This window comes from Molothrus aeneus, chromosome 15, assembly GCF_037042795.1.
Source record: "Molothrus aeneus isolate 106 chromosome 15, BPBGC_Maene_1.0, whole genome shotgun sequence".
Taxonomy (NCBI): Eukaryota; Metazoa; Chordata; class Aves; order Passeriformes; family Icteridae; genus Molothrus; species Molothrus aeneus.
In genome coordinates, this window is record NC_089660.1 from 2493813 (window position 1) to 2521033 (window position 27221).

The 27221-nt window shown below is 48.0% G+C and overlaps 2 protein-coding genes across 2 annotated transcripts in view; both read left to right on the forward strand.

Moving 5' to 3' along the window:
* The window catches only part of ERGIC1 (endoplasmic reticulum-golgi intermediate compartment 1), a 55322-nt gene extending 34967 nt beyond the window's left edge, over positions 1–20355 (forward strand). Inside the window, exons 4-10 of the mRNA XM_066560469.1 lie at positions 2204–2298; positions 2947–3071; positions 5371–5475; positions 8547–8607; positions 9659–9759; positions 12323–12445; positions 16747–20355. Of these exons, the coding sequence (XP_066416566.1) occupies positions 2204–2298; positions 2947–3071; positions 5371–5475; positions 8547–8607; positions 9659–9759; positions 12323–12445; positions 16747–16854 (718 nt within the window). The 3' untranslated portion in view covers positions 16855–20355. The remainder of the gene's footprint in view (positions 1–2203; positions 2299–2946; positions 3072–5370; positions 5476–8546; positions 8608–9658; positions 9760–12322; positions 12446–16746) is intronic.
* A 1235-nt stretch (positions 20356–21590) lies between these two features.
* RPL26L1 (ribosomal protein L26 like 1) lies at positions 21591–26625 on the forward strand. Its single transcript, XM_066560470.1, has 4 exons — positions 21591–21667; positions 22478–22650; positions 24178–24318; positions 26454–26625. Exons 2-4 carry the CDS (start codon positions 22483–22485, stop codon positions 26580–26582), a joined length of 438 nt encoding a protein of 145 aa, XP_066416567.1. The 5' UTR covers positions 21591–21667; positions 22478–22482; the 3' UTR covers positions 26583–26625.
* The last annotated feature ends 596 nt before the right edge of the window (positions 26626–27221 follow it).

Sequence of the window (27221 nt, forward strand, 5' to 3'; positions counted from 1 at the left end):
GGCAGTGAGCCTTGCCCAAGGGACAGGCTGGGAGCCGCTGTTCCAGTGGCCAGACTGTGGGACAGGAAACCAGTTTCCTTCTCCTGCAGCTCATGGGCTGTGTGACCTGCACAGGCTGCCCTACTTCTCTGTGCCTCAGCGATCCAGCCAGCAGCCAGGTGAGCTCAGCACTTGCCTGCCTATGTCAGAGCTCCCCTGGCTCTCTGTGCTCAGTTCATGCTCTGATTTCTGCCAGAGAAATCAGAAATTTCTTTCTCACTCACTCATCACCGAGCGGCTCCTGTGCCTTCGCTGCCAGAGCTGCATGATTCCTGACAGGTTCAGGGTTAGAAATCAGCAAATACAAACACTGACCGTGCTAGGGCTTTTCTCCAGAGAGCTGGGATGTTGGGCTGAGCTGCTGGACCTGGCTGTGCTCTGCCAGCCCTGCTGTGAATGTTCCTTTAGCCAGGAACACCGAGGTGCCCGTGGCACTGCTGGGCATCCCTGGGCATCTCAGCCAGCACAGCCCTGGGAAGGAGCCAGGGTTTCTGACATGGGCTGGAGCTGGGAAATGGATGGGAGCACTGGGGCAGCACTGAGAGGTGCCTTGCTCTGGGGGATTAGTGCCCATCCTGGCTGGGGCTGCTCCTCCCGGCCCTGTTTGGATATATGACTTAATCCAATCTGCCCAATCCGGCAGTAATGAACACGTAGAGGAGAGAATGCATTCCACCCAGGAGGAGAGGGCTCAGCCAAAAAGCTGCTAACTAGGTCGCTGATGAGCAATCTTTCCCCTCCCTCTGTGTCATTTTTATTAATCACTTGAAAAATAGGTTGAGTAATGATTGCAAGCAACTTGTCAAGCCAATTAAAACCAGAGAAAGGTAGGGCTGTGAAGCTGAACACAAATGCTGTGCTGGTTTTAAATGAGTGTCTGTAAACCCCACTGACCTGTGAGTAATTGCCTCCAAAAAACCTGGCAGCATGTGTATTTCTCAGTGTGAAGGTTTGTTTCTTCTGCATCCACAGGGCAAACAGTTCATCGTGGCCCAGAGATGGATCACCAGAGCAAAATCACTCTGAATCTGTCTTGTAGCTGCCTTACTCTGCTTTGACTCTTAGCATCTGGACTCTCCACTGGGGCTTGTCAAAGAGTTTAGTGCACTTTGAATGGAAAATAAAAATGCTACAGAGCACTCACTTGTTTTATTTTATGTAATTTGCCTGAATCTAAGCTCCCATAGCTTTATAATCTGCCCAGCTGGAAGATAAATTGTCAAATCTTATTTGTCGAACAGGGAAAAGAGCTTCTAGGTAATCTCACCATCATCTCACTTCAATGGGGTGAGTCTCCCCTGAGTGGATTCTCCAGGACCATTCAGCAAATTCAGCACTGGGGTTGTTTTGGTTTATTTTTACGTGTCGGATGGATCGTTGTGCCAACAATAAATGTTTATACTCCTGCATTCCTCTGCCTCTCTATCTGTGTTTTGTCTCCTGCGAGATGCGTGCCAGCGCTGTGGGTGCTATGAGACAACATTACTCTTTGGGAGGCTGGTGTAGTGTGTGAGATCCTGCTGCCCAGGATGTTTCTTCCCATCTGTTCCTGGCTCAAATCCCCTTCTCCTCAATTTTAGTCACCACTTTTGGTTACCATTCATAGCCTGAAATGTGATATTAAGGAGAAGAATACAAATATGTCCTGCTGCCTTCCTCCTCTTGCTGCTGCTCTGTCAGCTGGGTGGCAATAACAAAAGGCAATTAGTGACACAAATAAGCTTTCCTGGGGGTAGCTGAGAGCAGCCTTTCTCTGGAACTATTTGTGGCACAAATGGAAAAACACATGCTTCCCTCCTGCCTAAAAGGAGTAGCAGCCCAGGGGAGGGAGGGATCAATAACCTGCCATCCTCTTCAGCATTAGGCCCTTGTTTTGTAGCACCTCTGAAACCTCAGGGTGGGGAAGGGTACAGGAAGCACAGAACAGAAATTTTGTTTTTTACTGGTGCAGAACTTGTTTAGAGCCTCCTGCACTTGCCAAGAAATCAAATAAAGCCATGATTTGCCCCCATTCCATCCTGGAGAGCTTTCCCTTCTCTCTGTGACACTGTTGTAGCCATCACACAATCAAACCTCCTCTTTCCAGTCTCCTTTTCCCCCTCCCCATGCACGTTTTTGGGTTAGCAGCCCTGTGCCTGAGCCCACCTGTGTTTCTGCCCTCCAGAGTTAATGAGCTCTACGTGGATGACCCAGACAAAGACAGTGGAGGGAAAATAGAAGTGAACCTGAACATCAGTTTGCCAAACCTGCACTGTGAATGTGAGTACCTCTTCACTTAGCAGCTTTTCTTTGTGCTTTAAGTAATACTTGAAATGGGCCCAGCCTGGTACAGTGGCCCTTCTTCTGTAACAGGATGGAAATAAGTAGCTGCAGCCTCTGCCAATATCCCATTGCTTTCTGTTCCAGGCCAGGGCACCTGTTTTCTTGGACCATGTGTTAGTGGCTGATCTCCTTCACTGGCTGCTTTCTGAATCTCATTTCCTTTTTTCTTTTTTTTTCTTTTTAAATTTTATTTATTGTTTAATAGCAACCTTTTTGTGTCTGGGAGCAAGAAACCTCCCAAGTTCCATTTGGAGCTGTGAGTGCACCAGCTGGTTGTTGGCTCTTCCCAGGTCACCTGCCTTGTCTGCCCAAAGTTGTTCTGTTTGTGGGGAGTGCAGGCAGCTGGCAGGACATGGGAGGTGTATTTGTGTCACATAGGCAGTGTGAAAAGTTTGGTTGCAAGGCTTTTCTGGTATAACAATTTTTGACAAAGGACATTATCACCTCAGCTTAGTCAAACGTCAGGAAAAAAGGTGTGGATTTTTTTTCAAGTAAAAACAATACATGCTTTTCCTATGCAACCTTCCTATTGCTTATTTTGTTTGGGTTTTTTTAAAAATTATCTTTTCCCTCCCACCCCTGCAGTGGTTGGACTGGACATCCAGGATGAAATGGGAAGGCACGAAGTGGGTCACATTGACAACTCGATGAAGATCCCTCTCAATAATGGGGATGGCTGCAGGTTTGAGGGCCATTTCAGCATCAACAAGGTGAGTGGCACTGACAGTGGGTGAGGGTGTGCTGCCTGGGGAGATGCTGGCAGGATCCATTTGTGAAAATGAAAATTTGCAAATCTGTGTCTCTCCTGCCATGTTGTGTGTGTTTATGACCCTGATCAGACGGAAATTCAAGTCAGTGTGGGGAGAGGAGGCAGCATGGCCAGACCCACAGGGAATGTGTTAGATCAGGGGTTTGCTTCACTCTCCAAAGCAGGTAATGGAGACAGAATTGCTGATCAGGGAGAGCAGCTCTGTGCAGCAGCCCCATGTCCAGGGGATGTGTGAAAACCCTACAGATGCCAAAGGGCTCCTGTGTTTACTCCTCACGACTTCTGCACCTCCAAAACCTGACTCAGGGTGGAGAGGTCTCTGGCAGTGGCTGCATCTCAGCTCTCCTTTGTTCTGAGAGCTGCAGAATGACAGGAATGTGCCCTGCTGGAGGGTGCCAGGCTCCTGCTGGGATGTTTGGAATACAGCACGTGGCCCCACGCATGCTTGCTGGGGATGCTCTGCTTCTGTCTCAAGGAATGAAATTCCAGGCCTGGAGGAGGCTCCTCTTTGGAATGGGTGTGTTCAAGATGGAATAATCTTGCTATGTAATGCTGGAGATGACTTGCTGGGGTGGGGGAGGCACTGGTGGGACCCAGTGATGTCCTAAGAAAGGCACACCCTTTATTCACTCCTCTTGGTGTACCACAGGCTACAAAATCCTCCTTCCTTCTTTTCCTCCCAGGTCCTGTTAAAGCACATCTAAAAATAACACACAGCACCTCTTGCTGATTCTGTGGCATGGAAGTGATTGGGGATTTAAAAAGAGGACTTTTTCCTCATCTCCAGGGCACCAGGATGGCTGGCAGCTGGTAGTCCACAAAACTGGGAAAGGGCTTCTGGAAAGTTCTTGTCCAGACAATTCCCAGAGCACAGAGCTGAGGCACCTGGGGGTTTGTGTGCTGCATGTGGTGTGTCCTGCTCACAAAGCAGCCCCAGAAGGGGGTGCAGAATGTGGCACTGAGGAGCTTCCTCCACTGCTCATTTGTGTCTCATTTAGTGGCTGGGACAGCTGTCACAGGCTGGGGAGCTGACCCAGGACTTGTGGCTCTGGAAGCCCAAATCTCTTGTGTGTGACCTGGCAGTCTGCAGTGCCTTGGCAGGAATTGGACAGGCTGAGAGCTGGAGTGGGACCTGGCCAGCCTTGGGAACCTGACCAGGGCTTGCACTTGGGCGTTGCTGTCCCAGCTGCTGAGGGAGGACAGGGTGACAGTGAGATGCTGGTGTGTGCTGCTTGCTGTTTGCTCAGCTTGTTTATGACACCACTGGTGTCCACACCTGAAAGCGCTCCCAGGAGTGCGCTGCTGTTCCTCAGGTCATTAAATCAGCTTTCCTGAAAGCACATGGGAGGGCATGTGGCCTCCCATGGCCCTGCTGGTGAGGTGTCTCTGCAGAGAGCAGCTGGGCAGCAGTTGTATAACCACCCTCCCACTCCTGCCTTGGGCTGTGCCACATTGCTCCTCAGGGATGCTTCATTTCACAACCTTTTCTCAATAGGAAAATATTCTTGCACCCTCCATGTCAGTGGTTAAGCTGAATCTGCTGAAGGACTTCAGGGCTAGTGACCTGAAAAGTGCATGCTTGCAGAGTGGTGCCATCAGAGGGACACCAGGGCTCATTTTCTGTCTTGGAACTGAGCCTTTAGGTGAAACTTGTGCTTTTCAGTTCTTTGTATTTCCCTCCATTAAAAAAATTTAAAGGAAGGGCCCTTGCTAGATTCTGCCAAGGGGAAGATCTAGGTTAGTTTGTATGGGATGCCCACATGGGTTTGGTGGTGGATTTTCTCTTCACATAAAACTCATTCCTGCACACAATCTCAGAGGTAAAGTTGCTCATGACTGGTACCAGAAGAGAAATACATCCCCAGCTTCCTGGGCTGCTCTGCAGCAGTGGGCCCCTTTGCAAATGCCAGATGTGGGAGATGTGGGAGTAAGACATTGAGCAAGAAAGACAGGAATTTTATTTTAATGGGGATGAAAGACATAGCCTTAAGTGCTGGGAATCCCTGGAGCTGGGAGTGACCCACTCATCATCCCCTGGTCAGGACCATCAGCAGTGTGGGGTGCCAGGCTCCGGGGTGCAGGACCTGAGCGCGGTGGTGCTGGTCAGCTGCAGGAAGGCATCATGGATTCTCCCATCTTCCTGGATGGATCCAGGCATTCCCATGTCACACCACAGAGCCTAGCAATGCCTTGAGGGATAAAATGTGAAATCCTGTCTTCCCTGTTGTGGCTAATTTTAGGTCCCTGGTAACTTCCACGTGTCGACGCACAGCGCGACGGCGCAGCCCCAGAACCCCGACATGACTCACGTCATCCACAAGCTCTCATTTGGGGACAAGCTACAGGTGAGTCCTGAAACTTCCCTGGCTCTAGGGGAATGCAGTGAGAGTGGTTTAATGTCAGACACTTTGGTTTTATGGAAGGCTTGTGTGTCCCTGCACCGTAAGCTCAAGGCTGGAAGAGTTCACAGCTGCCACCAGCTGGGGCAGGAGCAGTGTCCAGCCACAGAGCAACTGTGATGTGTTCTTCTGAAACTCAGAGTGCTTTTGGAAAATTCAGTGGGGACAGTTAGAAATGAGGGCTTGTGGCTCAGCAAAATCCTGGTTTTGGCATGAACACAGCAAACAAACCTTTCTGCCTTTGTGGAGGAGCAGTGATGCACTCAGGGAAGATGTGTGCTGGCTACTGTGTTCACCACAGCAGCAGTCAAGCTCTTTTTAATTCATTCACTCTACTTGTATAGCAGACACCTATTAGTCAAATTTGCTCTGTGAAACACAAGTTAGACTTAGCACTGCCAATTCCCTGCTGAATGCATGCACTTGCCCAGTGGATAGAATTTCACCAGGTGCTGCAAGTTATGTAATATTACCTGATTTCTCAATAAGGACAGATTACAGCACTAGCCTATTTCCAAGGAGCTGCCCTCACAGGTGGGAGTTCCACATGTGCACACCCAGCTTGAGACTCACCCTAAACATTGCTTACCCTTAGCCTCTCTGTAATCTTCTTTCCTCAGCACAGACGTCTCATTAGTCTGCTCCTTGTACCCACTTCCAAAGCCCTTTTTCATGCTAACAAGTCTAAGCGTTGCTTTGTAGTCTTCTGGTTCTGCTCCCGGCTCCTTTTAGGAATTATCTGGTGTGGGAACGAGGAAATATTAGCGTATAAATAAGCTTGGCTTAATGTCTGTAAAGCACACTGAGATTATGAAAAATAGGAGGTGAGTGGTAATGGGGAGTTGTGCAGCCTGCGTGGGAAATGGGTGCTCTGAGGGAGCATTCCCATTGTTTTATCATGGAGTGCTGGGGGAAGGCAGCTGGAGTGTGAATCAGCATGGAGGAGGAGCCTGGAGAGACAAGCAGCAAGTGCCTTCAGTTCTTGTGGTGAGAAACCTGTCTGGCAAACGTGGAGTTGGCTCCTGGCTGGGGCAAGTTGAGAGGAGTATGTTCAGAGCTGAGGATGACTGCTCATGGTCTGAGGTGCTGCAGGCAAGCAGCAGCTCAGCAGCACAAATTAAAGAAGGGTATCTTCCCCAAACAGGTGCTACCACGACTCAGCAAGTGTGGGGAGCTTTAAATCTGCCTAGGTGCACCTTTGAATATTTCAGGTTGTCTCCACCTGCTTTGATGTAATAAAAGCTTATATTCCTTACAGAGGGTGAGGAGCTCCTTATTCACTTGTGTCATGTGCTGGGAGTTTGTTCTTTGTGGGTTGGGGCTGACTCTGCCTCAGTGATCCACTGAGGGACAGGCTGTGTTCTCCAGAAAAACCAGTCTCTTTGAAGCAGAGATTTAAATATCATCTGGCTCTGAATGAGCTTTGAGTCTTCATCAGTACTTTGTGCACAATAGTGGCAGACTTCCTGTAGATTTTTCATCCTCATTGAGATGAGATCAGAATGAAAACCTGCAGAATTAAAACTGATGCAGTGAGTTGCTGCATGTCAGGGGTAACCCAGTAAGGAGAGGGATGAGGAGAGCAGGAGATGATGCCTTTTTACTGTCAGGGGTGGGCAACTCTCCTGACAAGGTTAAAGCCAGGATTATTCAACACCATAATGTAGAACTCAGTAGAAATTATGATTAAAAATACAACATTTCCTATTTCCACACACCTCTCTTTACTGGGTTACCTGACAGCTGGAGGTAGGAACTCATTGGTTTGAATTTTGGTCTTGATGAGGGGAAAATCTGCCAAAAGTTTGAAGTGAACCTAAAATCTCTGGTGCAGATATTCTGTAAGAGACTTCTTAGCTGTTCCAAGAATGGACACAACACTGTAGCCCACTCCAGGGGCTTCTTTTTCTTATGCCTTTTACAGTGAGTAAAGAATGAGCACAGCCTGCAGATGTAGTGTGGGAATGGTGGTGGTTTTGTGAAATTCCAGCAGAGCAAAAGGCCTTGCAGAAGGATCAGCTGCTGCTTTTGCTCTGCTCCTGTTCCCAGCACCTTCCAGTGGAACTTGCTGTGATTTTGTCTGTCCAGAATTTCCTTTCTGCTGAGCAGAACTGGTTCACTTGCTGCTTCCTCCCTGATCCACTCTGTAGTGCTGGGAGCAGGGAAATGTCCATGAGGATGAGACAGACACGTGTTGAGAGGGTCTGGGAAGGAGATGGCATTGCCCTGTTGGTGAGGTGAAACTGTCACACCCCTGACCAAATCCTCACTCCAAACTCTTCTTCCCTGTTGTCTGACTTAAGGTCAGGAATTTCTGGGTCGTGGAGCTCTGTGTCCTTTCTTTGTACCTTGTGAGCAGCACAACCCCTGACCTACAGCTGCTGCCATGGGCTTTTCCCTGCCTGGAGAGATCACACATGGATGATTCTGTTGCTGGAGATCAGGCTCCAGGTCACAGCGTGTGCAGGGCATGGAAATGCTGTTTTTCTGGGCAAACAGATACTCACAGGTCTGAAATCAGCTGCAGGAAAAGCTGAAGGGGTGTCAGTGTTGGGATGTGTCCTTCCATCAGCCATCTCCAAGGCTGGGGAGTTGTACAGACCCAGCTGCCCTGACACCAGCCACCTTTAGAGGAGAAACCTGCTGAGTTTTAACCCCAGTGTGACTCCCATCTATTTCCCTTTCAGCCTGATAAAATTAATTTCCCAGTTACCTCTGCAAAGCTCTTAGGAAATACCTCACGGTGAAAATTTCACAACTGGCCTCTTCCAACTGCAATTCCTTTAGCTTTGGAGTGGTTTTGGAGTTTCATCTTGTAAGATGTTGTGAAATCAGCTTTTTCACTTGGAGCCAACCGCTGTGATGATGGTCACTGAAAGATATTTGGGGTCATCTTTCACTGGATCCAGGCTTTGTTTTTTGGAAGGGTTGAATCAGGCTGGTTACAGGCTAGGGAAGCAAAGGTCAAGAGTATCAAGGCAGAGCAGAGTTTCTTCATCCTCCTTTTTGCTTTCCAGGTCCATAACGTCCATGGAGCATTCAATGCCTTGGAGGGAGCAGACAAGCTCAGCTCAAACCGTGGGTATTCCTGGGCACTGCAGCTCTCAGCCACCCTCTGCAGGAGGGAAAGCAGGGCCATTCATGCAACACTGCTGTATCCAGTGTATTTCATTCGCCTCTTCAGCCAAAATCATCCAGACATTGCTGGCTGACATTTCCATTTCCTCCAGTGCTAGAGAAAAGGCTTAGTCCAAAAGGTTCCTTTGCAGTCCTTGTGGAGTTTTTTATCCATATCCTGTTCCTGTAGTGTCCCTTTGCTGCTGTTACTTCCACCAGAACTTTGCCTTGTACTTGTGTTGCAAATTGCCTTGAAATTTCTGCTCTGTGGATGGCAAGAGGGACATTTTCATGGCCTAGCACAAAAAGGAAAATTCAATGCATGCTACAATTCAATGTAGAGAGTTGTCTCTTAAATGTTCAGACTCCTCCAGGACATCAGTCTTGTCCATTCCTCGGAACAAAATTTCTATGGCTGTTCCTGAAGTTGTGGTTTGGGGTTTTTATACCTCCAGAAGCCAAATGTCATTGTGTTACACTTGGCTAGAGGATCCTTCAGAGATGTCATTTAGAATTCTGTTTTAGAACTGTTTTAGCAGACACAAAAACTGGAATGAGCCATTTAAATAATGAAAAAAAAAAGTTAAGCAGCTGTAGGAGTGTAGGAGAAGGAGGATGAGAAAGCAAGAAAGAAATGGAAGTACTCAGGTTGTGATACCTCAGGTTTTTTAGTCAAAATGATCTCAGTGGGCTGCAGCCCTAACCTCAGCCAGTTCCTGATTTAACCAGGCTGTTTGTGGTGGTGATAAGTGTTACCATTTATAGTTGCAAGCAGTCAGGAAGGTTGGGGTAACCCAAACCATGGGTGGGTTGTGGTCCCACAGAAGGTGTGGGCGGCTCCTGGTGTCACCCAAGCACCTGCCAGGGTTCTGAGCAAAGGGCACAAATGTGGCGTGTGAAGCTTTGTCCCTGCGATAAGGAGGAGGGAGTCACCCTTTTCTGTGACTTGTCCTGTGGGCTGGCTCCTTTCTCTCAGTGCTAACATGTCCTTCCCTTCCTTCCCTGAGCACAGCCCTTGCCTCTCACGACTACATCCTGAAGATTGTGCCCACGGTGTACGAGGACATGAGCGGCAAGCAGCGATACTCCTACCAGTACACCGTGGCCAACAAGGTAAAGCAGCAGCTGCCTCTCCACCCCCGGGCTCCTCTCTGCACCCCAGGGGATGCTCAGCCACCGTTCCTCCCCTCCTGCTGCTCTCTGTGCCCTGTGGGTTTGTAGGTGAGCAGTAGCCTCTGCTGGGAGAAGGAGGAACTGAAGCTCCTCAGAGTGGGGCTTTTCCTGCTGCTGGAGTTTGCCAGGCTTGGGAGGGTTTGTCAGAGCAGGTGGTGGTGCTTTCATTCCTGTTCTTCCTCCTGGTGTGCTCACCTGTCAGTTTAGCTGATGTGGATTTCTGTAGATTGTGTGGGAGGTGTTTACAGGCTGCAGGAACTCCTGTTGTGCCTGGCAAGGTGCATCTGAATGGAAATAATCCAGCTGAGCACATAAGACTTCATTTACACCTGGTTTTAGTAACTAAACAGTCTCAGTTGTGATGGATGGATGAGACAAATAAATCAGCAGAGTTTTTAGCTTTTTACAAATGTTTATTTCAGACATTAAGTCACTGAACTGAAGCGGCAAATATGTTCTGGTTGAGTATTTCACAGTCCCTGCATTATGATAGTGAATTATCACAGAATCCATTAGTTTAGAAGGGATCCAAGATCACCAAATCCTACCAGTGACCAATTCCCAGCTTGTCACTCAGCCCAGAGCATGAGTGCCACATCCAGCATTTTAACAATTCAATATATTGAATTGTTTTAAGGAAAAAAAAGGACCCTATTTACTTTTTACAGTAGAAAGCATCTTCCAGTTGAAAATTACTTGCCATTTAGGTGCTAAATGAAAGTCCAAAATCTGTTTGTAATATCTACTTCTAGTTTGCCCTAACTGATAATTAGGCACACACTCTCCAGGACTAGTTCTCGGATTAATGTTCCTGACTGGTGACTTCTGGGCTTGCTTGTGTGTCTGTCCCAGGGATTTGGACATCTCCCTCTGTTCAGATTACAGTGTATTTGTTCTGCTTAATGTCACAACTGCTGTTCTGATAAGACTCCTGTGACAGGAGTTCTGAAAGTAATTTGGAAAATAGCAGGAGCTTTTGACACTTCTGTGAGCTTGGCTGCAAATTGGGGCGTTCAGCCAAGTCTGACTCATTAGGGCAGGAGTGCTGGTGGGGAGAAGGGGACAGGAAGGAAAAAATGAGGTCAGTTCTGTCAAAATGGAGGTGCTGAGAAGCACAGCTGTGCTTTCTGCTCATGGTGCTTCAGTCCTTCACTCCACACTGAGCAGTGGGAAAGGGAAATGGGAAGCCCCTGGAAGAGTCTGGCACAGAGTGGCTGCTATGGGGAGAGTCTGAAGGGGACAAACTCTGTGTCCTCTCTTAGCTCCCTGCTTCCTCCCTTCCCACAGAACCACTGTCCCAAAATGAGCTGCAGAGCTCCAATAAAAGCCTGAAAATGTCATGACTGGGGACTTCTGCTTCTCTTGTCATCATGGGATGAAGCACCTAAAAATAGGGAAATTTGGAATTTATGAGATGATTGAAGAGAAATGCTGTTTCACCAGCACACAGAACAATTTTTTTTTTTTTTTGTGTCATGCTCACGAGTGTCCTGTGGCTCTTTTTTTATTTTTCTGAAGTATTTGAGGCTGTCTTTGCCTCTTTGAGAAGGAGAATTGAGGCAGGAGAGGAGATGTGAGCTGGCAGCTTGTCACAGGGCTGAGGGAGGGAGAGGCAGCCTGTGCCACACTGGGCTCTCCTTGGACTCTGGGTCTCCAGCCTGCTTTCCTGGGATTTTTCTTCACCCTGTGAATGTCTGAAAACTGATTCCTATCTCCACTGACAGCACAGACAAAATATTATCTCAGGAAGATATGGCTTCAGTTCCCAAGCTGGTGCTGGCACTGGGCAGTGTGTCCTGCTGGGTGCTGGCCTGTGGCTGCAGCTGGCACTGGACCTGTTTGGAAACAAATGGATTAAAGGAGAGTGGACCTGGAAATCGGGAAGGTGTCTCTCCCAAACCAGCCTGGGATATTTTTTGAACCTTTGCTAATATTTTTCTGTATACAGTTTCATCCTGGCTTTCAGCAGGAATTTTAAACATGGTTCCACATGATTGATACTAAGAGGCACAGCATTCCCATTGCCAATGGAGAGGGGGCCTGACAGAGGAATGCAAAGACAGGGAGGGATTTTCAGGCTTTTGCAAACTAAATTTCATTTGTTTGGTGAATGATTTATATACAAAATATAGACATACAGACCTAAAACTTCACCTGCAGCCAGGCTGTTTATATTTAAATAGAGTAGATTTAGGATGGAGAATCAATGACAGCCTTTCTGTTTAGTCCTGTGACTCCGAATGAAGGTGAGAATAATCACCATCACTCTGTCCCCAGCTCTTTCATTATCAGCCTGGAAGGAGATTGTTTTCCTCTTTGATAAGGATGGGAGGTGAGCACTCACACAGGAATTCACTGTTTGCTTCTTTCCATCTGGCCACTGCTACAAAACAGTGGGGTGAAGGCCAAACCCACGGAGGCAGCTTTCTGGCAGACACTCTCTGGAATGAGCTTGCTCACATTTTGTGCCATTTTCTCCTTTTTTTCCCCTGTTTTTCCCCAGGAATACGTGGCCTACAGCCACACGGGCCGCATCATCCCGGCCATCTGGTTCCGCTACGACCTGAGCCCCATCACAGTGAAGTACACAGAGAGGAGACAGCCTCTGTACAGGTTTATCACATCGGTGAGTCACCCTACCCTCTCCTTCTCCCTTCCTCTGCCTGCCTTTCAGGGCCCTCCTGAGCCTTTCTTGCCCAGAGGAATTGAGTTTCTGCCTCAGGGCACTGCGATGAGGTGGGGACACAGCGTCACATCACTGGGGTGCTGCTGGACTGGGAGGTGATTTAATAGCTGGGCACAAAAAGAAGGGAAATTAACCCGTTCCAGAAGGGCCAGGCTCTGCCTAGGCAGGATGGGCTCTCTTGCAGCATGTCAGAAGCTTGGAAGTAAAGCTGAAAACTGCCATAAACTGCTCAGTTATCCAATGAGATCAAATGTGCAGAGAATCTAGAGTGGTTTGGACTGAAAGAACCTTAAAGCTCATTCCATCCCACACCCTGCCATGGCAGGGACACCTTCCACTATCCCAGGGTGCTCCAAGCCCTGTCCAGCCTGGTCTGGGACACTTGGAGGGATCCAAGGGCAGCCACAGCTGCTCTGGGCACCCCTCGCCCTTTTCCTCCCCAAAGTCATCCTGGTCTCACCTGAGGGTTTTCCTTTGTTCCAGTGAGGGAGGAGAACTGTTGGATGACACAGAGCTGCTTGTCCTTGCTATCTGCTGGTATTTGGGTGATTTTTACAGTAAATAGGAAGAAGACTGGCAGTGGAGATTTTATCAGCAGCCACTTCTCTCCTCTCCTACAAGACACCGAATTTTGTTTTTTATACTGAGTTTTACTCATTGCTGCTGCTTGGCTTAATAAGGAGTGCCAGTTCCAGGTATTTACTCCTGAGTAGAAGTGGAAAAGAGCTGCACTATCAAATTCCAGAGGTGTTTTCCTGACGAGTTACATTTGGATCTGTCCAGAGAGCATCCTGCAGTCCTGATCTCAGCATCCAGAACAAAGCTGTGCTGGCCAAACTGCTCATTAGGCAAAGAGCTATTTAAAGATCCTCCAGAACTTTAAAAAAAAAAAAAGTGTCTTCAGGGAGTTGGCTTAAAATTGAAGCTGCAGTGAGCTGTGCCAGTGAGGCATGGTGGAATGTGAAGCACTTGATAAATTGGCTGCAGTGAAGACCTCAAATTCTGATTTTTAAACTGTTTGACTGTTTTAACTGCAATTCACATAAACAGTGTGGTGGAGTTGCACTTCAAGATTTTGATTTTGCAACTTTTGATAAACAGCAAGTTCCCTTCACTGAACTTTAGACAGTGAATAGAATACACAAAGAACCTGAATATCATGGTAAAAGACTTTCTCTTCTTAGCACATCCACTTGGCTTCAAAAAATAATCCTAAAAAGGTCAAGCATCAGCATTTCATGACTTGGCATCTCATTCTGCCTCTGCCTCTTTCCCTAAAATTGTGCTCCCAGAAGTTTCTTACACATCTTGCTGGGGGTGAGGGTGTGGAGGTGTTTTCATGGGAAATGATTTGATAGCTGGGATTATTCTTTAATTTTATTGTCAGCATTGATTCACTGCTGATCTGCCATTATATGCCTATAAAAAGCATCTTTTTTGAATGGTATCCTGCTTGTGAGGAGCACAGTCATGTGTCTGACATGGCCTTTCTGTCACTTGAGCCCTGCCTCCTCTTGTGTATCCCCTGGTGTTTTCCTTTAGGCACCAGCCTGCATCCCACTCTGCTGGGATCTCCTTCTGTTCAAGGTGCATTCCTCATGTCCAGAGGGCCCTCACTGCTGGGATTATTCCCCTTCTGTGTCTCCTTCCTTTCATCCTTTCATGGCTGGGCCTGATCCCACAGACCTCATGGAGCTAAAGGCAGATCACTGCCAATAACTCATCCCATTAAACCCAGAGAAGTGCCTGATCCCTGCCTGTATGCATCAGAGCTGTCCTGACCCAGGAACATTTGCTGCAGCTCCTGTGCTGACCTGGAGCCCAGCACTGGTCACAAGCCCTCCAGGCCCTTTTTTCGTCACCAGGACTCAAAGCTGTGTGTGCAGGAGGCCCCAGTGCCAGGTGTGTGTGACTCATCCCCACTCAGCACTACAGAGCTCTGCAGATGATTTTTTTTTTTTCTATTCCCCAGCCCCTTGTGCTGCTGCACTGAAGTCAGATTTTCCTGCCTGTGATGCAGAATGTGCGTGTTGGACGGGGTTTGTGTTTGTGCTGTGACATCTCCCGTCAGCTGGGCTGCTCTGAGCTGCAGTAACCCAGCTCCATGGTGGGCATTTCCCTGGGGGGTCACCCTGTGCCACACCTCAGGGACAGCAGGGAGGGGGTACAGGAGCAGGAGCTGGACTTGTCCCCTAAAAACCCTGACTTTGCCTCAGGCTGCTGCTCTGGTTTCAGCGGCCTGGATCTGCTGGAATGCTGAGTGTCCTGCAAAAGCCCCATTTCCTGCAGCCCCGTTTCCTGAGCTCACTGAATGTTCATATCTTGGTTATAAATGCACATGGCAAGGAGCTGTCGCTCTCACTGCCTTTGCTCACCCTTGATGAGCTGTTTGTTCCTTCCCCTCAGCTCTGCTGCTGCTCCTACGTTGGTTTTCGTCTCTGACTTTGCCCGTGGGGAGCTGTGTGGGAGCAGAGACGTGGCAGGGTGTGTGTAGTGTGGCACCAGTTCCCTTCTGGGCCAGCTGTGTTGCACTTTTATAACATTTATCATGGAATTATTTAGGTTGGAAAAGACTTCCAAGGCCACCGAGTCTCAGCTGTGATCCTCACCTTGTCCCCAGCCCAGAGCACTGAGTGCCACCTCCAGGGATGGGCTCTCCAACCCTCCCTGGGCAGTGCCAGTGCCTGAGCCCCCTTTCCATGGGGAAATTCCTGCAGTGCCCACCCTGAGCCTGCCCTGAGCCCCCTTTCCATGGGGAAATTCCTGCTGTGCCCACCCTGAGCCTGCCCTGAGCCCCCTTTCCATGGGGAAATTCCTGCTGTGCCCACCCTGAGCCTGCCCTGGCCCAGCCTGAGGCCGTTCCCTCTCATCCTGGATGCCCACCTGGCTGTCCCCTCCTGTCAGGAGCTGTGCAGAGCCAGAAGGGCCCCCCTGAGCCTCCTCTTCTCCAGGCTGAGCCCCTTCCCAGCTCCCTCAGGGATTCTCCAGCCCCTTCCCAGCTCTGTTCCCTTCCCTGGACATGCTCCAGCCCCTCAGGGTCTCTCAGCACGAGAGGCCAGAGCTGGACACAGCCCCCATGATGTGACCTCAGCAGTGCCAGCACAGGGGACAGTCACACCCTGCTCCTGCTGCCACACTGGTTTTGATACAAAAACATCCGAGTTCTGCTCAAGGCTAGCTTCATACAAACCACCACAGTAGGGGAAGAAAGTCCCAGGGTGCCACCAGGCAGCGTGACACACCACAATGCAACCTACAAATGTTACCAGCCATGTTCTAATTACACGGTTCTAACTTCCCAGCTCCCACACTTTTTACTTCACAGCTGTGGTGCTCTTTTTAATTTGGTCTTTTATGTTGTGTAGGATGAGGTGGTTCTGAGAATAAAAATGGGGTTGTGAGAAGGGGAACAAGATGTGGAGCTTATCTCCTGATAAGGGCCTGCCTGGGAAAAGGGGGATTTGCTATGAGCTAGGGGCTGAAGGAGAGAGCAATTCCAAACCAGTGAGCCATTGTAGCAGGGAAATCACAGGACTCTGTGATTCTGTTTCCACAAAGACTTAGGTTTGACAGAATACAAAGAATATTTCTGTGTTTTTGTAGCACTTGAGAAGTGAAGTAGGCTGTTAACGCTGATCAGGAGATGAATTTTTTCCCTAATTCTATTCTTGGAAGTAATTATGTGTTTTAATTCGACCCAAGATCCACATCTTGTGTGGAAAACTCTGTCCCACGAAGAGTTAAGTTGGCTGCTGTGAGCAGCCCTTGTCATGGAAAGTGTTAGGCAGGGCTATGGTGTCACTGGCAGCTGGGTTCCTCTGTTACTCACTGCCCTTCACGTGCTATTTCAGAGCCTTCTGCCCGTTTGTAAATTATCTTGTGAAATGGGGAAAAGACTACAAGACTGGTGTTTATAACAGAAAACAGTATAGGAAGATGTGAGCAGCACAGAGCTCCTAGAAATCTGAGTTGGGTGGAGTTTAACCCAGAAGGGAGCAGTGTTTGTGCTGTGGGAGCTGGGATTTGTGATGGCTCAGTGCTGAGGAGTTCAGCACTCATTTATTCCACTGCAGAGGATGGTTTTTGTGAATGATCCTCATGGAATTCCATCCCCAGGGCTGTTACCCACTCCCTACTGTGCTTCCAGCAAACACCCCAGCAGCAGGACCCCTCCTCCAGCTCAAGCTGTGTAAAAGTTCCCCTCGTTGTTGACAAAGGTGTTTGTCTGTCTGTAATTGCAGATATGTGCCATCATTGGAGGAACATTTACTGTAGCTGGGATCCTGGACTCCTGCATTTTCACAGCATCAGAGGCCTGGAAGAAGATCCAGCTGGGCAAAATGCAGTAGCAGTGAAACTCTACCCTCGACTCCAAGGACAGGAGCAAAGATTGACAAATCTACCACTACCTGTTTTTGTCTTTATTTTCTATTTGATTGAATCAGTATGTTTTTCTCTAATCAGGCTGGTCAGTGAAGACATCTTCAACAAATCAAAGAAATCTCCATGCATTTCAGAGCTCTGAGAGGGAAAAATCAGTGGAATCAGGGTGTGGATTCCCTCCCCCCAGAGAAAGATGTTGAAATGCCATTTGAGATCTAAGTGAGGATGGCAGTCTGTCCTCTGGGAGGTTCCTATGGCAGTGTACAAACTAGGGAGTAGATGGCAAAGAGCTGAACTGTCTTGTGGCACTTTTTGGAGTTCTGTTGGATTTGCATGATCAGACAATCGACTTGTGTATAGGGCAAAATTATGCATGAGGAAGAAATTCCACCCATGGTGCCAAAAAGGTGATGTATCTGTTGGTGAGGAGTGGAAAGTGTTAGTCCCCACAGCAAACCTAAGAGACAGAGGGCAGAAATAACACCAAGAAATGTTCTGTGCTTCTATTGAAAGCTCAGTTGTTCAGATACGACCTTTCTAACCAAGTGAAAAAAGAACAGGAAGCCTTCCCCAGCTACCTTTTCCTATAGGTGATCTGTGATCCCAGCAGTGGAGGGCATTTCTTTTACCCTGGATGTAAAAGTGGTTTCATTCCTTCCCACTAACTGAATATCCAGTCTTGTGTTTACAGGTGGCATGAAGTAAAAACCAAACTGAGCAACACAGTTTTATGTGGCCTTTGCTTTGAAAGGGAATAGTTGTCTTTACAGCATTAGCTTTTCTTTCTTCTGTTTCTAAACACAGACCACCCAAAAGTCTGGATTCTACTTTATTATTGTTGTTTTCTTTTGAAAAGAAGTTTTATATTCCCTGTGCTCAGAAAAACGGTGCAGCCCTCTGGGTGGATGAGCACAGCTTCCTCTCTTGCTTTGTGTGTGTGTATTCAATACACCTGTCAAACACAGGAATTCTGACTTTTCAGGATTTAAGGTGCCTCCCTTTTCCTTTAAAGCTCAGCCAGGCATCTTTTCTGAGCCCTGGCCTGCCAGTGCTCTCCCACAGGTACCCAGGGCAGCATTCCCACAGGCTGACCCTTGCTGGGAGTTTTGTTTGATCCCTTAAAAAGATTCCTGAGCTTCCCTGTCCATTCCTTCAAGCCTGGTCTTCTGGAGCCTCCAAAACACAGAGGTGTGAGGGGAAAACTCCTGCCAGGGGTGTCTTGCATGTCATTTGGTCTCAAAAATGAGAGCAGATGCCCACCAGTGCATTTTCCAGAGCCTCATCAGTGTTCCTTGAGTAGTGACAGTCTCTGCATGCCTTGTGAATGTCTGAGCTGAGGATACACAAATTTTAAGTCTTTCAGGATGGATTAAACAAAAATAATCATAAAATAAGGATCTTGAACTCAGTGATGTAAATTGTAAGATGGGTGCAGGGTTTCCCTTGGATTATATCCATTGCCTTTCCCTGGAGGCAAAATATCCAAACTTTATGCTGTGATGATATGAATTGTTGAATATTCAGTGTTATTGTTAGAGTCAGATGCATTTCAGAACAATTCCTGTTGAATTTGTCTCCTTGCTTTGGAAGCAGGGAAAGTGTTGCCAGTTTTATCCACCCACCAAAAAGAAGCAGCCAGCTCCTCTCCCCCTGCCATGCTCTGCCCTGCAGTGACTTCAGACAGAAGTCTGAAAAATTGGAATTTTTCCCTGTTCTTCTCTGGACTGATTGCTCTTACTTTAGGTGCAAAATGGATTGTGGAACTTCCTGTACTCATTCATGTATGGGTAGATTTTTTTTTTACTTTTTTTTTTCCCCCCCATTTACAAAAATGAACTTTTTCAGTGAGATGCTTGTGTTCACCTGGGCTGTGGGATTTTCCATGGCAATTGCTTCTCCTGCTGGCTGAAGGATTTCCTCTAATCCACTGTGACCAGCTGAAACTCACAGCTAAAATGTCCTCATTTTTCCTTTTGGATTTGGCGAGTCTTTGCTGACAGCTTGGGAACAGTGGATTACAACAATGAGATTTTTAATATTTTAGCATCTTCCTTACACTGAGATTTATTTAGTGCATCCTTCTCCTGAGCTGGGCAAGGGGAGATCTTTGCAGTACAGCTCATTTTCTGAAATTTCTCCTCTGGTACAATTTCTTTGACACAAAGAAAGGTGGTTGCAGATTCTTTGTGTCCCCTGGTGTGTTCTCCCCATTCCCTGTCTGTGTTAAACTGCCTCCTGTGCAGTCCAGGCCAGTTCTCTAAACAAGACCAGTGAAATTAGTTTGTTTTGGGTTTTTTTTTTTTGGAAGTAACACACTTCAGCGTGCCTGCTCTCTCTGCCAAAACATCCCCTACAATAAGGTAATAAATCAAAAATTTTTTGGTTTTTTTTTTTTTTGCAAAATGTTGAAACCAAATTGAACTGAAGTTCTGGCAGGAGGAACATCTATACCTGGGTTCTCTAAACCAGGTCTAAGCTTTTGAGAGCTGCCAAGCCAAGGCCACCTTCTGGGGCTGCTGGGATTCGTGGTGAGCTCATCCTGCAGGGTCACACCATGGTACTGCTTCGTGTGTTTACAGCAGAATCTGCTCTCATCTCTCCAGGTGTGAAAGCAAGGCAGTTACTGCCTCTGCACCCAGGAGATCTCACTTCTATTCTGGATTTTCTGAGGAGAAAATGAGCGTAGTTGTGCTTTTAAACGCCCTTACAAACAAAAGAATTTCGGGTCAGAGCAGAAGGAGACCCTCAGTTGTAGGGTTCTGATTTTGCCCTTTCAAGTCAGTGTTTTTATAGAAGAATTTGGGTTTCCAAAAAAGACATCCCTGTAGGAAATATTTGAAAGTCCCACTTTAAATTATTCCCTGTAACTGCAGACTCCACCCTACAGTGAGAACTTGAGGCATAGGATGCTTTGCAATGGTGGAGTTAAAAACTTCTAGCACTAGGGAAAGTTGTTAGGTGTATTCTAGGCAGTATCTGGACTGCTGAAGAGTATTTTAAAAAGAAAATAAAATGGAAATGGGGTACAAAAACCCAGGAGAGATGAGTCTGTGAATGTTTGATCTGATCTCTCAAATCCTTGCATTTCTTGTGCGCTGTAAAAAATGAGATCTGCAGTGCAGGTGGCCCTGTGTGCCACCAGCTCCTGAATATTTCTCATTTATTGTTCCTTCTCTGCTGGGGCTGGGAATGGCTGTGACGAGTCTCTGCTTTACAGGAGTTGTTTGAATTTGCAGATTGGGGGTGTCAGTGAGGGGTTTGTCCCTGGGATGTGGGAGAGGGGCAGGGAGGAGGAGCAGCCCTGCCATGTCTGGTACAGCAATGTTTAAAGCACAAGTCTTTTACATTTCTACAGTGGAGACTGTTAAGGAGTTCTGGCATTTGTCTTTTTAATTTGCAATCTTATGTTAATAAACTATTAGCCTTTTTAGTTCCATAATTAAAAATAAAACTCTTACATGTTTTGATTGGCTTCTTGTCGCACTCCTGTTGCAAAATCGATCCAAAGGAGCTTTTTTTCTTTTGTTTTTAATTATGATTTCAGTCAGCTGAGCGTTATCACACAATGAAATCACTGGGAGCCAGGTCACTGTGGTGAAAGTTAGCATGAGGCTCTTTTGTAATCAGCCCTGAGTCATGTCTGGACATTCAGTGCTCGGTTTTGTACAGTACCAAGTGTCCCAACCTCCCTTTTTTAAGGAAAGGTGAAGAATGGACTGTGCTTGAGGCTTGCTGGGTTTGGTATGTGAAATAACCCAATTTTTGTCCCCTCCCCTCCTTTAACGTCCATTTAGTCTTGCTTCATAACTATTTAGAAATAAATGAGGCAATTTTTAAATGTTGAACAGTAAAGGGTTACAGCACAGTGAGTTTGGGCTCAGGGTATCTGCACCATCTTAAGAAACCAATTCCCTTTATGTTGGGAAGGTCTTTGTGGAGGAACAGATCCTGCTTGTTCCAATGACTGGAACTCAGATTTCCCCAAGTGATGGGTGCTGCTGGAAGCCCCTTACTCTGTAAATGACAAATAAAAGCTCTGGGGAAGGTGTTTGTCCAAACCCTGCTGCAACTCAGGCCCAAATCTTTCCAGGCTATCTTTATAAAAAACCCAGCCCAAACCCAACCAAGCCAATTAATTGGTTAATTTCTAATAATTCTCATTGAGAATAAATTAATCTGTGTCCTGAAAATATGTTCTAGGGCCACATCTACCTGAAAGGGAAATGGTTTGTGCAGGTGAGCTGGGATGGAGGTGACAGTGACACAGGAGCAGGGGCTGGGCAGGGGAACTGGTGTCCCCTGGGGCTGAGGGACATGGGATCAGTGTCACTGGTGTCCCTTTGGGCAGAGGGACATGGGATCAGTGTCACTGGTGTCCCTTGGGGCACAGGGACATGGGATCAGTGTCACTGGTATCCCTTTGGGCAGAGGGACATGGGATCAGTGTCACTGGGGTCCCTTGGGGCAGAGTCCTGGGTCTCGGTCTCACAGACATGTGCTCGGGTCTGTCCCTGCTCTATCCCGGTTCTATCCCTGCTCTATCCTGAGTCTATCCCGAGTCTATCCCGGCTCTATCCCCGCTCTATCCCGGCTCTATCCCCGCTCTATCCCGAGTCTATCCCGAGTCTATCCCGGCCCTATCCCGGCTCTGTCCTCGCTGCAGCGCTGCCCTCCGGCCGCCAGGGGGCGCGGCTCCGGGGCCGCGGCGGCGCAGGCGGAAGCGGAAGCAGAAGCGCCTCTGGCTCCTCTTCCGGGCGGGCGGCGCGGCGGCGGCAGCGGGTGAGACACCGGGAGCTGCCATCCGCGGCCATCGGGGCCATCCGCGGCTATCTCCGGCCGGCGGGGCCTCCGCGGGGCAGCGGCGGGGATCGGGAAGGGGCTCGGGTGGCCGGGAGCTCGCTCGGGGCTGCGGGACAGGGAGAGCTCGGGCTCCGGGGGGAGCTCGGCCTCCTGCGGCTGAGCTTCCCTGGTGCATTACGGAGTTAGCGCAGCCCAGCCCGCAAGGGAGGTGCTAGGATGTGCACTCAGAAACTCGGGAGTTGAGCAAAACTAGCCTTTAATTTAATTTATCTTTGATTTAATTTATCCTTTGCTATCAGTATCAATGGTGCCCTGACAGGCAGTCCTGTAGCGCAGTTGTTAAAGTTTAGGAAAGGCCGGAATTATCTTGGATTTGCAGGTCTGTTACCTGCACGCTGTGGTGAGGAGCGTTACTGGAGGTGCTGGAGCAGTGCGGGCCCAGAATACACATTTTTGTAGATTGGTGTAAATCTGTACCAATCTATAAAAGATGAGCGGTGTGACTGCAGGGCAGCATCCAGCTGTCCTGAGCGCTGGGAACAGGGAGCTTTGGAAGAACGGTCTGATGTGCACGTGTGTCAATCACAGGGTCGCTGTCAGTCAGAGCAGGGGCTTCAATTTACTTGCAGTCCGGGATATCAGGGTTTGTTGATCAGTAGTGGCATTAAAAACAGTTGAAATTGATTTTTATGCAGCAGGAGACGCTGTGGGCCTGGGTGATGAAGTGTAGTGTGCGTGCTGTGAGCACCTCTCCAACTGCTGTGGGGTTTGTTTTTTTTTTTTGTGCAGCCAAAATGAAGTTCAACCCTTTTGTGACCTCGGACCGCAGCAAGAACCGCAAACGGCACTTCAATGCCCCCTCCCACATCCGCAGGAAAATCATGTCCTCGCCCCTGTCCAAGGAGCTGCGGCAGAAGTACAACGTGCGCTCCATGCCCATCCGCAAGGACGACGAGGTCCAGGTACTGCCCTGCCACACCTCAGCTTCTTCTGGGGGGTTTTCAGAGCTGAGAAGGGGCTGAGGGAGCTGAGATGGGGCTCAGCCTGGAGAAAAGGAGGCTCAGGGGGGCTCCTGTGGCTCTGCACAGCTCCTGACAGGAGGGGACAGCCGGGGGAACAGGGACAGGAGGAGAGGGAACGGCCTCAGGCTGGATCAGAGGAGGCTCAGGGTGGACATCAGCAGGAATTTCCCCATGGAAAGGGGGCTCAGGGCAGGCTCAGTGTGGACATCAGCAGGGATCTCCCCATGGAAAGGGTGCTCAGGGCAGGCTCAGGGTGGACATCAGCAGGGATCTCCCCATGGAAAGGGGGCTCAGGCCCTGGAACTGCCCAGGGAGGATTGGAGAGCCCATCCCTGGAGGTGGCACTCAGTGCTCCAGGGACAAGGTGGGGATGGGCCATAATTTGGGTTTGATGATCTTGGAAGTGTTTTTCAAGCCAGCTGATTCTGGGATTCTGTTTTCATGTGCAGCCTGTGGAAAAGGGAAGAATGAGACAAACTGATATTGGTGCTGGAGCTTTGCCTTCAGCATGGCAGAAATAATCTTAAGTTAATCAAGTCACGACCTGGACTGCCAAGTGTTTGTTAAATTCATTTCATTTAAATTCATTTTAAATTCACTTCAGTGATAAGGATGATACAGGTGTGCTGGCAATTCTGCTGCACTTCAGCTACATGCATTGATCATTGTGCTGAACTGAAAACATTCAACCATAAAGCACAAAGCAAAGAATTGTTTCTTTTTTGTAGGCTGTTTGCTGCCTGTGGCATTTAAAAGATTGGATTAGAAATGAGTCCAAGCTAAGTGGCTTTTTACATAAAGCACAATGATAGGTGGAAAATTAGGGTAAAAACTGTTAAAAATTGAAATCTGGCTGCATAGCTGCAGAGTGTGGTGGTGTTCACACGGGTCCCAGGATGAGGGAAGAGATGAGAATCTTGACTCCATGATTCAGAAGGCTGATTTATTAGTTTATGATATATATTATATTAAAAGAAAATGATATAATAAAACTACACTAAAGAATAGAAGAAGGGGTTTCAGCAGAAGGCTAGCAAGGAGTAGTAAAGAATGATAATAAAATCTTGTGACTGACCAGAGTCTGAGCCAGCTGGGCTGTGATTGACCATTAATTAAAAACAACCACATGAGACCAATCCCAGATGCACCTGTTCCATTCCACAGCAGCAGGTAATCATTGTTTACATTTTGTTTCTGAGGCCTCTCAGCTTCTCGGGAGAGAAGATCCTAACCAAAGGATTTTTCATAAAATATGTCTGCCAACAGAGCTCTCCCATTAGGGTTTACTGCAAAGAAAATGGGGGAGAAGCACAGTCCTGATCCATTAAATGCTCTGTGTTAGTAATGCTGAAATTGTCGGGTCACTCATGAGTTTGTGGATCCTTGGATCCTGTGCAGCTCAGCTGGTTTGTGGGGTGGGCTGGCTGTTGAGGGCTGCTCCTGGAGCTGTGTGTGTGCTGTGTGCAGGTGGTGAGGGGACACTACAAGGGCCAGCAGATCGGGAAGGTGGTGCAGGTGTACAGGAAGAAATACGTGATCTACATCGAGCGCGTGCAGCGCGAGAAGGCCAACGGCACCACCGTGCACGTGGGCATCCACCCCAGCAAGGTACGGCCCCCTGGGGCTGCTCTGGGACTCCTGGGACTCGGTACCAAGTGGGGGGAACGCCCCTGGAAGCTGCTCCATCTGCACATCCCCAGCCTGTGCTTGGAAGCTCAATCGTTGTTTAGTTTTGCTTTTGTTTTTTGCCTTTGCTTTCACCCCACTCTGATTCAGGGGAAAATTACAGCTAAAAAAAATTTTAAATGTTAGTTTTACTACTAATTCTCATGTGAAAACAACTCTCCTACCTCTGCAGTGTTATTTTAATAAGGTTTATACTAAGACTATTTTAAATTTAACCATTTTCAAAAAATTAATTTAAGTCTGTTAATATAGTTTTAATAAGTGTAACATGCTGCACATCCCACTCTTAGCACTAAAATAAGAATAAAATCTCAGTCTTTGTTCCAGAACATACAGAAAAGTGCTTCTAGTAGGAATATATTAATCTGGGCATAGTTGTTACAAAATCTGTGAATGCAGAATGTTTGTCAGTATAAAAAGTAATCACTTGGTTTTGCTTCTGCCTCTTGCCCGATGGTCAATGTCAGTGCAGGCTGGGCTATAAACACAGGCTGGGGATTCTCAGATGGAGCAGCCCTGGAGAAGGATCTGGGGGTGCTGGTGGCCAAGAGCTGGACCTGGCCTGGCCCCCAGGAGCCCCCATGCCCTGGGCTGGTCCCCATGGGCAGCAGGAAGGGGCTGGGATTGGGCCCCCTCAGGTGAGACCCCAGCCCAGGCAGGACCTGGAGCTGCTGGAGAGATCCAGAGGAGTCACCCGGGGATCAGAGGGATGGAGCTGGGAGAGCTGGGGTTGTTCACATGGACAGGAGAAGCTTTGGGGTGACCTCATTGTAGCCTCACAGTGCCTGAAGGAGCCAACAAGATGAAGAATTTTACAAGGGCCTGGAAGGACAGGACAAGGGGAATGGCTTCACCCTGACAGAGCAGATTAAGGTGGGGTTTTGGGAAAAAATCCTTCCCTGTGAGGGTGGGCAGGCCCTGGCACAGGTGTCCAGAGCAGCTGGGGCTGCCCCTGGATCCTTGAGAGTAGCCCAGGCCAGGTTGGATGGAGCTTGGAGCCACCTGGGACAGTGGAAGGTGTCCCTGCCCATGGCAGGGGTGGCACTGGATAAGCTTTGAGGTCCCTTCCCACTCAACCCATTGTGGATTTCTGTGAATAACAACTGGAGATGTTGCCTCAAGGAAATGTTAGCGTGTCATGAGGAGAGATGTGAGTTGAAACCGTGTTGGAGAGGCTTAAACAGACGCTCAGAATTGTGATTGCTCTTGCAGGCATTTGTGAACTGAATACTTCTGAACCTGGGTTTAGCCTGAGGTATTTAGAGCTGGTGAAAACCAGGCAAAGCCTGTTTAGATCATAACAGGAAACATTTCAAGCTAAACACAAGAACTTGCCAAAACCTGGTTTGAAGCAGATGAATTCAGTCTGCTTCAGCCTTGCCACGTGGGCACAAAGATGGAAGTGTTGGTGGAAAAAATCCAGTTGTACCAGGTTTTCTGGTGTAAATGGTTGGTGTGTTCAGCAGAGGGAGGGCAGAATTCTTCCAAAACATCACGACTTGTGTGCAGCAACAGCATCTAACTGACAAGGTGACATTGTGGTGGAGCCAGTGCTGAATAGCAGTGAGAGAAACAGAATTTTCTGCTGCCTCTTCACTCTGGGAAAATTTTCATTAATTGGGAACTAGACCTCAATAAAGCTTTGCATAAAGATTCTGGTTATTAATGCAGAGAGCAGGGCAATGTTTTGTTACAGACTTGCAGTGTGAACAGTTTGTACCTCTCCTGAGCAAAGAGGTGGCAATTACAACTGAGACCTAAATGCACAAGGAATTAAGGAGGAAGTGTGCCTGTATGGCATTTTTAGGACTTGATTGTTAGTTCTGTTTTCCAGGTAGTGCTTTCAGTAACACCAGCAATTTCTTTGCCAGTTTGCGGAGGCAGGAGCAGGAATTGTTGGATAAATTCTTCCCTGGGGGGGTGATGAGGCAAAGGGTGCCTGGAGAAGGAAGTGTCCAGGGCCAGCTCTGACTGCTGCCTGTGTGCTGGTGCGATCAGCTGTGTGCTCAGGTGGGTTTAGGATGGGCAGGGAGGCTGAAGTGCTGTGCTCTGTGCAGGTGGTGATCACCAGGCTAAAGCTGGACAAGGACCGCAAGAAGATCCTGGAGCGCAAAGCCAAGTCCCGCCAGGTTGGCAAGGAGAAGGGCAAGTACAAGGAGGAGACCATCGAGAAGATGCAGGAATAGCTGCCTTCCTGATTAAAACCATTAAAAAACTGCTAAAATTCAACCTGTGGTGTGTCTTCTTTCAAAAATCTTCATGTGTCCTGCTCAGCATTTAAATATTCCTACTTGTCTCTTGACTTTGTAAAAAATACACTAAATTAAAAAGCTCTTTGTACTTTTTCTACTGTTAAGTAAAACAGTTTAGAATTGCTTCAACCGACCTGAAAGAGCAGTGCAATCCTGAAACATCCATCTCAACAGTCTTGGTATTTCTGTCTCTTCATTAGATGTGTCCATGTTGTTTTTTTTTAATATTAACATGTTCATTCTGTGCACTGTATATATAATTAATTCATGTCTTATATTAATGAGGACAAAGGGGTTTATGAGCAGTGCTGATGGGGCAGAGCTGACTGGTTTGGAAGGGGTGGGGTGAAGCAGTCTCAGCGCTGCTGGTGGTGCTGTTTTGGATGAATTTCCTGTGAGGGGAGATCTTTCCTGGCACTTTGTACCTCCATAATTGAGAGCTGCTTGTTGAAAACAGCCCTGCAGTTCAGTGAATTGACTGGCTCAGTGAATGGCCCTCTAATTGCTGCTGCAGAGGGACAGGAATTCATCTGCCTGAACAACAATGGATGCTGGCAATCGAGGAAAATTGTT

What these genes read in the sequence shown, in the direction of transcription:
- RPL26L1 (XM_066560470.1), top strand. Translation starts at nt 22,483, where the DNA reads ATGAAGTTCAACCCTTTTGTGACCTCGGACCGCAGCAAGAACCGCAAA. An exon ending in GCAAGGACGACGAGGTCCAG is followed by an intron (nt 22,651 to 24,177) that starts GTACTGCCCTGC and finishes TGCTGTGTGCAG; the next exon opens with GTGGTGAGGGGACACTACAA. An exon ending in TGGGCATCCACCCCAGCAAG is followed by an intron (nt 24,319 to 26,453) that starts GTACGGCCCCCT and finishes TGCTCTGTGCAG; the next exon opens with GTGGTGATCACCAGGCTAAA.